Below are 11,828 nucleotides of genomic sequence, written 5' to 3'. Positions count from 1 at the left end.
GGCACGACTCCAAGTAAACATTATAGAAATTCTTTATTATTAGACAAAAATAGACTCTTTCCCCCCCTTTTCATGTGATCCCACTCTGATCTCTCTGCTCAGAGGAGAAGGCAGAGGAGGGAGTACGTTGCTCCCCACACTGCTCCCCTCTCCCTGCCATGCTGGGACCTGCAGCTGGGTAGAACTGGCTCCTCTCCAGGGCTGACGTACAGGTGGGGCTGTCCTGATCTCTTCCAGAGCTCAACTGCTGATGCCTCCTCACCCTTCACATGCCCATCTCTGCCATCTGCTCACGTGCAAGGTCATCTCATGGGCCCGTCCACTTAGCTTAGCAGGCTGGGGGCGGGGAAGGAGAGCAGTGTCCCAGGCTGATGCCCACTGCCTATTCCTAAGGGAGAGGGCGGGCTCCTGGGTCCAGGCCAGGGGAAGTGAGGGCTGTGGGATGCTGGGAGGGACGCAGTGTTGATGTGGGCTCTGAGCTGGTGGCCTTCCTTCATTTTCTCTGGCCCAGTAGAACTTTGGTGATGAAGGTGACAATGGCGCCTGCAGGCTGATCGGGGTCAAGCTCTGCAAAGAGGTGACACACATTCTCCCAGGGGCTTCCCGGCTTCTTGGCCACGAAACCAAAGATCCTAGGGGTACAAAGGCGGTCAGGTGGGGGCTCAGCACCCTTCCCCAAGGGACTACAGAGCCCGGGTTGTGGAGGAAGGAGACACGTCAACCCCGTGGAGGGAAGAGATTGCACTAATGGGAAGCTTACTTGGAGGTGGTCCCATCAGGGTTGGTCCATCTGCAGAAGGAAAAGAACTATGAAGGAACGCACCCCAGGGAATGGCTACCAAAGGAGGAGCTGGGCCAGGGGACCGGTCTGCAGGGCCAGATGGGACGGGGACAGGTCTGTGGGGAGAAAGGGCTGGAAGGGAGTGTCACCTCCGGTCCTGAGGGTCAGTGCTGGAGAAGGTGATGCTGTTCACTGGATAATGGCGGCGAAAGAAGAGCCTGTGAAGAGGAGGGAGGGGGGAGTCACGCCCAGAAATTGGGGTCCCAAGGGCCTATGTTTGGGGTTCCCAAGGAGCTCAGCGCGCACACTCACTTCCTTTGGTTGTCTGTCAGGGTAATGCCCTGGGCTGAGACCTTGAAGTGCACTACGGCTGGTGTTGGGCGGGGGCTGCAGCCCAGAGCTGCCGAGCTTGCCCGGGCGACTGCCTGGGGGCCGGTCAGTGACTCGGTCTCCACTGAAGTCAGGTAGAGCACACTGCAGGCTATGAGGCAAGAAGAGAGTTGGGGGGAGCACTGGCTCCGTCAGCCCTGAGATTTGTCTCCCCACCCCTCCACCCCACCAGCTCTTGTACTTTCCCTGGCTAGCTCTGCTCAAAATGCATTGGAATCACAAAGGTAACCTATTAAAAAGGCAGATTCTGTGACCCCCAGATCTATAGCCAGAGATGCTGGAATGAGGCCTGAGAATCTGCATTCTGACGAGCCCCCTCCCCAGGATTCTCATGTTCATAAAACTTTGAGAACCCAGACTGAGGACCCCCTTATCCAACCTCCCTACAAATATGAGGCTCCCCCTGCCTTTATGGGTTTAAAAGCATCTGCCAGGGCCTGTCCATCTCAAGGCCTTTCAGTGTGCTATGCCTGTATCTGCAGTGCCCCCTTGGTGCCCAGGGAGAGGAAGGGGGAGGGGGAGGCCCCTACCGGCGCCCTGACGCAGGAGATCTGCGGCTGTGCTCATGTTGGCAGGCACTGGGATCTCTGGGGTCTCCTCCAGAGGATCTGAAGGGAAGGGCCAGCAGGCAGGTCAGCAGGGAGTGGCATTCAAGAGAAGCTGCAGAACTCCCTCTGCCATCCCAAGGGAAGGCAGGCTGCAGTGGGTGGGGAGAGGTGGATGGGCAGACAAAACACCCACCTTTGCTGGGAATGCGCAGGCAGCAGGGCAGGGACAGGGGGGAGATGGAGTGCTGGGAGACCAGGGCGGACAGGCTGCCTGCAGCGAGAGGTGAGAGAAGTCCTGGGGTGCCCGCAGGTAGCCCCAACCTTCCCTCCACCCTCCTGAAATCCCTTGGCCTCCCTAAACCAACCCAGTGTAGCCTCCCCAGCCCCAGCTTCTCACCAAAGTAGGGCTCACTGGGACAACCCTTGATCTTCACGCCTTTGGGCCCAGTCTCAATAAGAAAATGGCGGACCAGCTGTTCCAAGGGGTCCCCTGAGAGGCCGGGAGGGGAGAGAAAGGCTTTATCAGATTCCAGGTTCCTGCCTTCTATCCTGCTGGGATTCTTTCCAGAGCGTGAGAGTCACTTCCTGTCCCTCCCACCGAGAAGTGGCATGGCCCACCACCCCTTGTCTTGCCTCTGTACCAGCCCCGCTCCACTCCCCTTCTCGTGTGGGTCTGGGTGTTCTGTACCTTTCCAGGGCTGAGCACTGGGTGGGGGTGTAGCCACCTTGAGGGCCAGCCCATAGGCTCCTTGGAATGAATGACTGTCCCTGATGAGGAAGGCCCCAGGGTCCTTGTCCTTCAGCAGGGCGATGGCTGGGGGAGGCAGGAGAAGTGTTCACAGTGGCTGGCTGAGCCCCATGTGGCCACTTCTCGGCTCTGCCAGCCAGCTCCCCAGGCCCCTGTCCTAACAGCGGGGGCAGTGTTGGGCATCTGGGTACAGAACTTTAGAATCAACAGGGAGGGCATTGACAACATCAAGTCTAAACCTCCTTGGGCACAAAGCCGAGAATCACCTGCTAGTGAGGAGGCAGTAAGGGCGCCAACTGAAAGGCTGGATCGGGCAAAGCCCAGACAGAGCCCTGGAGGGTGGGAGTGGTGGCCAGGCTGGCTTCTCACCTTGGTCACGGGACAGGTGTGGCTTGTACCAGAACTTGGATGTATCCTGGACAAACTTGACGTTGCTCTGGCTCTCTTGCAGGGGAGGCTCTAGGACAGGGAAGGACTGAGCTTGGTCCCAGGGCTCCCAAGTGCCTACGCCATGCCCGTCCCTGGGAAAAAGGGCTCTCCCAAGGTGGCCCCCCACACCCCCTCCCTCAAGGCCTTTATACCTGGGGGTTGAGGGGTGTTATCTGGGAGCTGAGGTGCAAAGGTGACATGGTGGCTGGTGCCTCTGGCTGGTGGTGATGCCTGCTCTGGGCCCCAGGGGCCTGGCTGTTGCCCAGGCCCCGGCAGGTGGCGTTTCTCAGGAAGTGGGGGCTGGGTGGGGCCATTGAGATCATAGGATGCTGCCACGGGGAAGGCAGGCGTGGGTGAGCTCTGAGGTGGCTCAGGGCTGGCCACAAGCCAGGGCATCTGGGTAGGCACAGGGGTGAGGGGGGACCCATCCGGGCTGTCCGGTGGCTCTCGAAGGCCCTGCCAGGGGGCATGGCGGAGGCCGGGCAGTGTGGTGGGCACAGGGCCCCTTGGGCTGCCACTGTCTGAGCGACCCCCAGGACTCCTCTCCTGAGGCCAGTCATTGGGTGAGCTGGGGGGGGAGGTCGGGGATAAAGGGCTAGGGGCCGGAGGCTCCAGCCCACTTCTTGCTGGCAGCTCAGGAGGCTTTTCAGCACCCCCCTGAGATACAGGCAGCAAGGCCTCGCCAGGACTCAGTCTCTGAGTGGGTGCCAAAGTGGGGGACCTGGTGTCCTGCCGTCGGGTGCTGTGGGGAGGGAGGGCAGGTAGTCAGCAGGGCCTCAGAGCCCCAGTTGTGAGCTGCCCCCCAGCCCCAGCCTTCAGTGTCTGGGGCAAAGAGGTGCTTGCCTACCTTTCCTTGCCCTGCACTGGGCTGCTGGTGTGCAGGGGTGTGGAGGGACCAGACATCTCTGAAGAGGTGCTGCACGGGGCATCTCGGGGAGACCGAGGCAGGGTGCTGTGCCTGCTGGGGCCCTCCCTCCAGGACGCTGGCTCAGGCGACTCTGCAGGGAAGGGGAGAGTAGAGGCTGTGACCCAGGAACAGGCCTCTGTCTGGCTTAGCTCTTTTGCTCTGTTCCTTCCCAACCATATTCTAGAACCCTCCTCTGCCCCGGGCACTTCCCACTCCAGTGCCCCTCACCTGCAGATGTCAAGGGTCCTGCTGGGGCCAGGTGGCTGGGCAGCGGATACCTGTCCCCTCCCTCCTCTGCAGGGATCTCGTAGCTCAGTTTCCTGGATGGTGGGTAGGGTGGGCTGCCCGGTGAAATGGAGCCAGCCCGTGGGGAGTGGGCACCAGGGCTGGGATAGCCTCTGCCCTCGCCTGCAGAGCCGCAGCTGTGAGGCACCCGGCCATACGCTGGGCAGTAACTGGGAACTGCTCCTCCATAGCCGTATGTCACCAGGGCAGGGTAGCCTGGATGCCCATACCTGCCTTCTGGGCACATGGGATAGGAGCAGCCCTCATGCCCTTCCTCGCCTGCCTTGGGTGGCTTCAGGCAGCTATAGTCAGGTATTGGGGCATGGTGATGCCCGCAAGCTGGCACCAGCAGGGGTAGTGGGTGCCCGGACCGCACGGGGTGCAGGAGAGGCTTGCTGGCCTCACTCGCCCACCCCTCTCCAGCCTCCCTCTCCAGCCGTAACCCATACAGGGCTGTGGTGGGCAGCGCCAGCTTCTCCTGACAAGCAGGGCAGGAACACAGGGCAGGCAGACCAGGTTCCTCCAGGATCACCACCTCCCGGTAGCCTGGGGAGCGGTAGCCGAAGTCCCCGCTGGTCGGTTTCCCCAGCTCAGGGGGGTAGGGGTATGGCCCCTCGGACAGGGATCTGCAGAGGCGCCTCTTCTCCACAGAGGCCTCGGCATAGCCCTGGGCTGGCCCCTCATATCCATAGGCCAGCCGCCGCCGCTCCAGGGTTCCCTCTGGCTGGTAGTATCCCCCATTGGGGACCCCGCAGGGTTCCCGGTAGCCCTGGCGGCAGGAGCAGTGGCGGCTGAGGGGAGGTCTGTGGCCCGAGTATGTTCCAATGTGGGCGCCTCCGCTGGCAGGGGGCTGCTCCTCATCATCCAGGATCGCTGTCTCACGCCCGGCCCCCCGGCCCGCACCGGCCACTCCACAGCCTCCCAGGAGGCGATCCAGCTCCTGCCGCTCAGCTGCTGTGGGGGGCGGCCGGCCAGGGGACTCTGCCGCTGGCTCAGTGGTGAGTGTGGATGAATGGCCGGAGTCGCTGCTGACGGACAGCAGCGGGGCTGGGGGCAGCTCTGGAGAAGGCGCTGGTGGAGTCTGGCGGGGGGCCCGCTGCACCTGGGCATACGGACTGCCATCTAGGGGGCCACGGGTGTGGGTCAGGGAGCCTGAGTGGGGAGAGGAAGGGTGGCAGGCAGGGAAAGGAGAGAGAGAGTGTTAATGAGAGGGGACAGCCCTGGAGACTCCAGCTCAGGGGGTGTCTCTTGGGAGGCGGATCTGCTTGGGGAGGAAGGAGTGCACCCCCCAACCTCCTCCCCTCCCCCACCTGTGGGCCTGCTGCACACACCTTCCACACTGTCCTCATGGTGCTGGTTGAAGTTCTCATAGGAGTCCCAGCGCACAGCGGGCTCTGCTGTGTTGTAGTCGACAGTGACCGAGGGGTCGTTCCGTGGGATGTTGCCTGTGGAAGGCCCAAGTGGTGAGAAGCGGGCACTCAGCCTTCAGCCCTGCCCCTGGCCCTGCTCTTACCTTTGATCTTCTCAGGGCTGGAGGAGAAGATGAACTCCACTGAAGCTTGGAAGGGGAACCTCTCATCTGTGAGGAGTGGACAGGGAAAAGCCAGGTCCCCCACCTGCCTGCTTGCCTGCCCTCTCCTGGGATCTAGCCCTCATACCACTTGTCTCCGACTCACCAGTCCAGGCCTCATCCAGCTGGTCTTTGGGAAAGGTGAGCCGTGATCCGTGGATGGTGCATGTGTGGAACTGGACTCGGAACACAAGGGTCCGGTCTGTCCCCCGGCCACCCTTGTGATAGCACGTCACCTGGGTGAGGGAGGCTGGGGTCAGGTCCTCATGTCCACTTCCACCTCCTGTGTTTCCACCCTTGGGACTGCCTGCCCACAGCTCTGCCCTGCCTCGGCCTCAAGGTGACCCCTATTTGGGGACTTCCTTTTCGCCCTCCAATATGGATTGAATTCATGATTCACTAGAGATTGTGCTGTTGGCAGGAGATGACAATACCACCCCTTGGCCCATCTCCAAGACTCCTCTTGTTGCCGAGGCCCCTCACCATGACGTCGCCTTTGAGGAGGAGGGCTGGCTCCAGGCTGATGCAAAGCTGCTGGGGACCAGGGCCTGCAATGTGACTGTGGAAGAGAGGGGAAGGCAGAGCTGAGTCAGAGGCCCTCAGGCTCAGTGTGGCTGTGAAGAGTCAGAAGGGAGTTGGGAGATGGGAGCCTGAGCCCTGAGTGAGAGACCTTTAGCTGAGCCTCAGCTTCCCCATCTGTAAAATGGATCCCATGATGGTGTTAGTTTTCAGGCACAGTGGCTAGAGCTGGAGGCCCAGGTGTTTGGGGAGGCTGGAGAAACAGGGAGCTGGGGCCCGGGGGAGCAGAAGCCTGGGAACACAGCACTCACTAGATTCCAGATGTGTAGACGAGCTGCATGGACTGGTAGATCTTGAGGAAGGGCTGGAAGCCTAGAAGGGCAAGAAGGCACATGAGGAGGACTGAGTGAAGGGAGTGGGGGAACAGCCCCCCGTGGAGTATATCCCAGGCAGACTCACCTGTGCCAGGTTCAAAGGCTGGCAGCACAGGCACGAGCACATAGTGCAGGAAGAGAGGGCTGCTGTTCATTCTGATGGAACCAGACAGCAGGCCACTGAAGTAGCTGATGTATCTGGTGTGGGGGGAGGGGGTATGTCAAGAAAAACATAAGCCCCTTCCTCTGGAGGTCCCCTGTAGCACTTCAACTGTACACACCTCCCGCCCACCCTGAGAAGGCCTGCCCTTCTCCTCAGCACTTCCCTCCCATTCCAGCCACCAGAAAGTTCTTCCTTGTATCTAACCTCAATCCTTCCTGCTGCTTTAAGATGTTATACTTGCTGCCCCCCTTTGCCTAGAATGCTCTTCCCCCAGACCTTAGAGACAGACCTGCAAGTTTCTCTTTTTATTTTTTTAAAAAGTATGTTTTTATTGATTTTGAGAGAGAAAGGGAAAGGGATAGAGAGATAGAAACATTGGTGAGAGAGAATCATTGATTGGCTGCCTCCTGCAGGCCCCCTACTGGGGATCGAGCCCACAACCTGGGCATGTGCCCTGACGAGGAATTGAACCCGTGACCTTTTGGTTCATAGGTCAATGCTCAACCACTGAACCCCACTAGCTGGGCTGCAAGTCTCTGTCATAGACTCAGCTTTATTTTATTCATAGCACTTGTCACCATCCAAAATGATCTTGTCTGTTCACCACAGGTTTATTGCCTTCTACTTCACTGGAATGTAAGGTCCGTGAAAACAAGAATCTTGTTTGTTTTGAATGCTCAGCACTTGGCACAGTGCCTGGCACATCCAGGTGCCCCATTAAAGTGTGCTATGTGAATGAGAAAAACTTGACCTTGGCAGCCATGGAGGGACTGCTCCTCCGGCTGTCCCCACCCAGGTTGCTCACCGGCGCTGGGAGGGCTGCAGCTCTGCGGCCACCTTGTCCTCGCAGAACTTCCGCATGGTGAGAGTAGCCAGCGCCTGGTCTGCCCTGGGGAGAGCAAATAGGTGCAGGGGATGAGGGGCTGGTCTCCATCCTGGTCTCCCATCTCTAAGCCCCAGGGGAGGATGAGAGAGGCGACCCCCAAATCTAGAGAAAACTTATTGTAGTGGTAAAGAGAACTAGAAACCCCACATAAGTCACTTTCCTAGTTGGTGGACCTCAAACAGTTGTTCCCTGAGCTTTAGTTTCCTCATCTGTAAAATGGGGCAATAAGGCCATGTTATGGGTTGCATTGTGTCCCCCCAAAAGATATATACCTCAGAATGTGACCTTATTTGGCAATAGGGTCGTTGCAGTTGTAATTAGTTAAGATGTCATACTGGAGTAGGGTGAGCCCTTAATCCAATATGATTGGTGTCCTTAGAAGAAGAGAAGAAACACAGACACACAGAAAGAAGGTCACGTGATGACGGAGGCAGAGGTTGGAGTGATGCAGCTACAAGCCAAGGAACACTAAGGATTGCTGGCCACCACCAGAAGCTAGGAGGAGGCAAGGAAGGATTCTACCCAGAGTCTCAGAGGGAGGGAGGCCCTGCTGACACCTCAATTTTAGATTTCTAGCCTCCAGAACTGAGACAATAAATTTCTGTTGTCTTAAGCCACTTGGTTTGTGGCACTGTTACAGCAGCCCCAGAGAACTGTGATGAAGTACAAGTGAGAAAAAGGAGGTGGCAATGTCAAGTTTTTGGTACATGGCTCTCTGAACACAGAGGTGGGCTTCAGGGGAGATGGGCTGGTCAAGGACCAGCTGGAGGAAGGGCCATAGGGGAAGGGGCCACTCAAGGGCCAGGAGCCTCACCCTGCAGAGATCTTGCTGTAGTGCATGTAGGCAGAGACGATGACCCCGAGCTTGCTCTTGCTCCCCTGAGGATAGAGACAGGGATCCAGGGCCTGCTGGGGCCCCAGGTTGAGGGCATCCCGGCCCTGCAAACCCGAGGTCCCAGCCCACCTTGCAGTACAGTACGACCACATGCTGTGGGTCCGCACTGAGCCAGGTCTCCATGGCTTTGCAGATGGAGCACAGCTTGTCCAGGGGGGGTGCGTGCAGCTCAGGCCAACCAAAGTCCTGGACCTGGGTGGGGGGGTGCAGGGGTGAAACTGGGAGTGGGGCCACAGCCAAGAGAGATGGATGGAAAAGGGACAGGGTGTATGGGTCCGGGGCAAGGTCAGCCTCTTGGTTGTCCATAGCAGCCTCAACACTTTGCTCACCTGTACAGTGGGTTGATACCTGTTGCACCATGCTTTGGGGTGACTCAAATATGTCACATAATAAAGTGCTTAAGAGTGAAGTAGATACCAGTTGTTACTGTTAATAACCAGGAGGCTGGGGGCTCCTTGTGTGGGGATGATTCAGTTTAATGGTTTTAATGCCTTCCTACCTTGGGATTTAGGCGGGTCAGGTCATGTCTTTTTTCTGAAAGGTTGAAGAACTGCAAGAAAAGGGGGGAGGCTTTAGACCTGATGCAGGGAGGTGCGGTGATGCATGAAGGTGGTGACACCCGCTGTGACCCTGAGTCTTTCTCCAAAATGAGGAGTCTGCTGCCCCATAGCCCACGAGAGCCTGCCCCGGGCCCCGCCTCTGAGGGTGTGACGTCAGAGCGCAGCTAGCCCATCTAGACTTCCCAGACCTCTCATTGGCTGACTGCGCCAGGCCCCGCCCCTCACCAGGTACTTGTCCCGGTGTTTGGATTGCAGCACGTGCGCCAGCTCGCGCAGGTGGCTCCGGTGTCGCTCCTCGTCTGGCCGCGCGGGGAAGGCGGCGGCCAGGATGCGCTCCGTCACGTAGGTGAGGTCCAGGTCCCAGCGGCGCTCCATGAGCGGGTCCAGGCTGAAGCTCCTGGAAGGTGTGAAGCCTGCGTGAGGGGCAGGGGGCGGGTTCCCCGAGGGCGCTGGTGTGATGGGTGGGTGTCTGACCGTCGGCAGGTGAGGCCTCCGGGTCCGAGGGTGGGTGGGACCGCTTGGGCGTGTGGGGCTGTCCCGGGGAACTTGGTTGGGGTCACTGTCCTGGGCTGAGGTGTGGGGACGGCTAAAGAGCTCGTGGGGGACCACCTTCGGCGCCCGCACTTACCGGGGCAGAGTGCTGCGCTGCTTTGAGTGATTCAGAGACTTGGTGGATCCCTGGAGGACGAGACGAGATGATGAGCAAGCGTCTCTCTGGGTGTCCCCCGCCCCCACTCTAGGGTCCCCGCTCCAGATTACATGAACTTTTGTCCTCAGAAGAAACCTAGGTCCTTACTCCCATACTCCCAGCTACCTGCTTCCGCCCCTCGCCGCCCCCTCCAGCATCACCTTACCAGGTGCTCTATGCGCCTCACAGGGGCTGTGCTTCTCCGCTAGAGGGAGGCGGGGCAGAAGGGCGTGGTTAGGGTAGGAGCAAGGGCCTGTCTGGGCCTGGGGAGAGTGGAGACCTGCCAGTGTCCCTCAGGGCTCTACTGGGCAAGGGGAGAGAGTCCTAGCGCCCAGAGGCCGGAGGAGAAGGAGAGAGAGGGCTGAGACAATTTCCCTCTACCCCAGGATGAACAATACCCACAGCAGTCCATTCAAGGTAACCTCCTGCCCTCCCACCCCCACCCGTGGCCACCAGACCTTTGGACCCTGCAGCCAGGTTCCTTGCCTCCCCCTCCCATCCCAGAGCACACTCACCAGCTCTGCAGGAGGCAAGGCCTGGCAGGACGAAGTCACCTGGAAGGAGACCTGAGTGAGGGGCTAAGCTCCTGGGGACGTGGGCTCTCCTGGCTTAGGGATGGGGCCACCCCTCCGCCTCAGCAAGTGGAGGGGCTGTCAGGAGATGGGTGCAGGCTCCCGCTGAAGTTCCTCTATTTAAGGAAGCCTCCCCTCTGGCTTCTAGGTCCCTCAGCCCAGGCCCCCCACTTGTTGCTCTTGGCTCCCAGCCCCGTGCCCACACAGACCCCCATTCATCCAGCTGCAGGGCAGGAGTTATATATAGAGCCGTGCAGGCAGGCCATGGCCAGGGACTGACACTGGCCTCTTTCACCAGGAGACCCCGCCCCTGGGCACACAGCTCCCCCAAGCAGGCTCCAGGGCCCTGGGAACCCCCATACTGCAGGAGGGGGACCAGGGAACCTCCTCAGGGATGGGGCTGTCTCAGGTCCCCAGTGGACAGGGTGTGCTGTCTACAGCTTGCACCTCTGCCCAGCCTCTCCAGGGCCTAGGACGAGACCCACCCAGGCATCCTGAGGCCCCTTCCCCAGAGGGAAGGCACGGCCCATCCGGCTGCCCAGTCTCTGAAGTCCTGCTCCCCCACCCACCCACCCCACCCTTCCTCCTCCTCATTCATTCCCCACCCCCACTCTCTTGCCAGCTGCAGCCTGGGCACAGCACCAAGACAAACGCTGTCTAGCTGTCCACTCGCCTGGGCCAGACCTCCAGGGGGTGGAGTAGGGTGGTTCTTAAAGGGCCCAGAACAGCACCCTCTCCCACCTCAGCAGGGGTTCCCAAATGACGAGAGGGGTGGAGGGCTGATGCCAGTGTGGCTGGAGAAGCCTGTTTCGAGGAGGAAGGGACCCCAGTTCCCTTCTCCCAACCAGGTACCCACCTTTGCTTCACATTTTCTGTGTGTGGCCACCTTGCAGACTAGAGGGGAATAGGGAGAGGAAGGGTTAGCAGGGGCCTTCTGGGGCAGTGGAAGGGGTGACCCTCTCCCATCTCCCCAGGCCCTGGAACCAGACACCCTGTGACTTTCAGGAGGCTGTATTGAGATGGAGTGGGGGGAGCAGGGGCAGAGAATAGCAGTGGGGTACTACTGCCTAGGCCAGGATGGGGGGGAGCTGAAAGGGAGGGAGGGAAGCCCCCGTCACAGGTCAGGGCAGGAAGGTGTTGTACTGGGGTCTCCTGGGTTCCTGGGGGTGTTTGTCATGGGGAGCAAGGGCTGTTTGGAAGGGAGGCAGCTGCCTCTCGGTGCCCATGCTGCCCAGCAAGGGGCAGTATGCACATTTGTTTACGTTTCGTGGCTCTGCCAGCTGGAGTTGTGAGACAGAGTGGTGCTGGGTGGAGCTCTCAGAGCCACAGAACAGGGCACCTCACCTCTGCATGACACGCCCGTCCCATCGATGGTCACTTTACACACTGCACAGACGGGCGGTTTCTTCCGGAAAACCTTCTCCCGGAAGCTGTGTGGCTCAGCTTTCCTAGGCTAGGGGTGGGGGACAGACACAGACAGGTGTCCGTTCCCAGTGGGCCCATCTCTGGGATG

General features: G+C 59.7%; 1 protein-coding gene across 5 annotated transcripts in view; it reads right to left on the bottom strand.

Annotated features, from left to right (window-relative positions):
* Window positions 1-14: 14 nt before the first annotated feature.
* TNS2 (tensin 2) overlaps window positions 15-11,828 on the bottom strand; it is a 13,953-nt gene continuing 2,139 nt past the window's right edge. The window contains exons 2-29 of one of the 5 annotated variants that reach the window (XM_006095713.1): window positions 11,660-11,768; window positions 11,172-11,209; window positions 10,259-10,297; window positions 9,910-9,948; window positions 9,684-9,733; window positions 9,281-9,452; window positions 8,995-9,045; window positions 8,565-8,687; window positions 8,415-8,479; window positions 7,520-7,603; window positions 6,637-6,749; window positions 6,489-6,549; window positions 6,142-6,217; window positions 5,765-5,894; window positions 5,602-5,667; window positions 5,420-5,533; window positions 4,032-5,240; window positions 3,744-3,894; window positions 3,049-3,638; window positions 2,837-2,926; window positions 2,408-2,533; window positions 2,117-2,209; window positions 1,913-1,990; window positions 1,702-1,779; window positions 1,094-1,262; window positions 931-999; window positions 761-790; window positions 15-632 (exon numbers count right to left, since the gene is read on the bottom strand). In XM_006095713.1, coding sequence (XP_006095775.1) covers window positions 494-632; window positions 761-790; window positions 931-999; window positions 1,094-1,262; window positions 1,702-1,779; window positions 1,913-1,990; window positions 2,117-2,209; window positions 2,408-2,533; window positions 2,837-2,926; window positions 3,049-3,638; window positions 3,744-3,894; window positions 4,032-5,240; window positions 5,420-5,533; window positions 5,602-5,667; window positions 5,765-5,894; window positions 6,142-6,217; window positions 6,489-6,549; window positions 6,637-6,749; window positions 7,520-7,603; window positions 8,415-8,479; window positions 8,565-8,687; window positions 8,995-9,045; window positions 9,281-9,452; window positions 9,684-9,733; window positions 9,910-9,948; window positions 10,259-10,297; window positions 11,172-11,209; window positions 11,660-11,768 — 4,152 coding nt within the window. In that variant the 3' untranslated portion in view covers window positions 15-493. Of the gene's footprint in view, window positions 633-760; window positions 791-930; window positions 1,000-1,093; window positions 1,263-1,701; window positions 1,780-1,912; window positions 1,991-2,116; window positions 2,210-2,407; window positions 2,534-2,836; window positions 2,927-3,048; window positions 3,639-3,743; window positions 3,895-4,031; window positions 5,241-5,419; window positions 5,534-5,601; window positions 5,668-5,764; window positions 5,895-6,141; window positions 6,218-6,488; window positions 6,550-6,636; window positions 6,750-7,519; window positions 7,604-8,414; window positions 8,480-8,564; window positions 8,688-8,994; window positions 9,046-9,280; window positions 9,453-9,683; window positions 9,734-9,909; window positions 9,949-10,258; window positions 10,298-11,171; window positions 11,210-11,659; window positions 11,769-11,828 lie in introns of those variants that run through there. The other 4 variants (XM_023759704.1, XM_023759705.1, XM_014461764.1 and 1 more) reach the window with 4 other exon arrangements.

This window comes from Myotis lucifugus, unplaced genomic scaffold (assembly GCF_000147115.1).
Source record: "Myotis lucifugus unplaced genomic scaffold, Myoluc2.0 scaffold_160, whole genome shotgun sequence".
Taxonomy (NCBI): domain Eukaryota; kingdom Metazoa; phylum Chordata; class Mammalia; order Chiroptera; family Vespertilionidae; genus Myotis; species Myotis lucifugus.
Note: the sequence above shows the minus strand (reverse complement) of the source record. Positions and strands in the feature narration are given on the sequence as shown.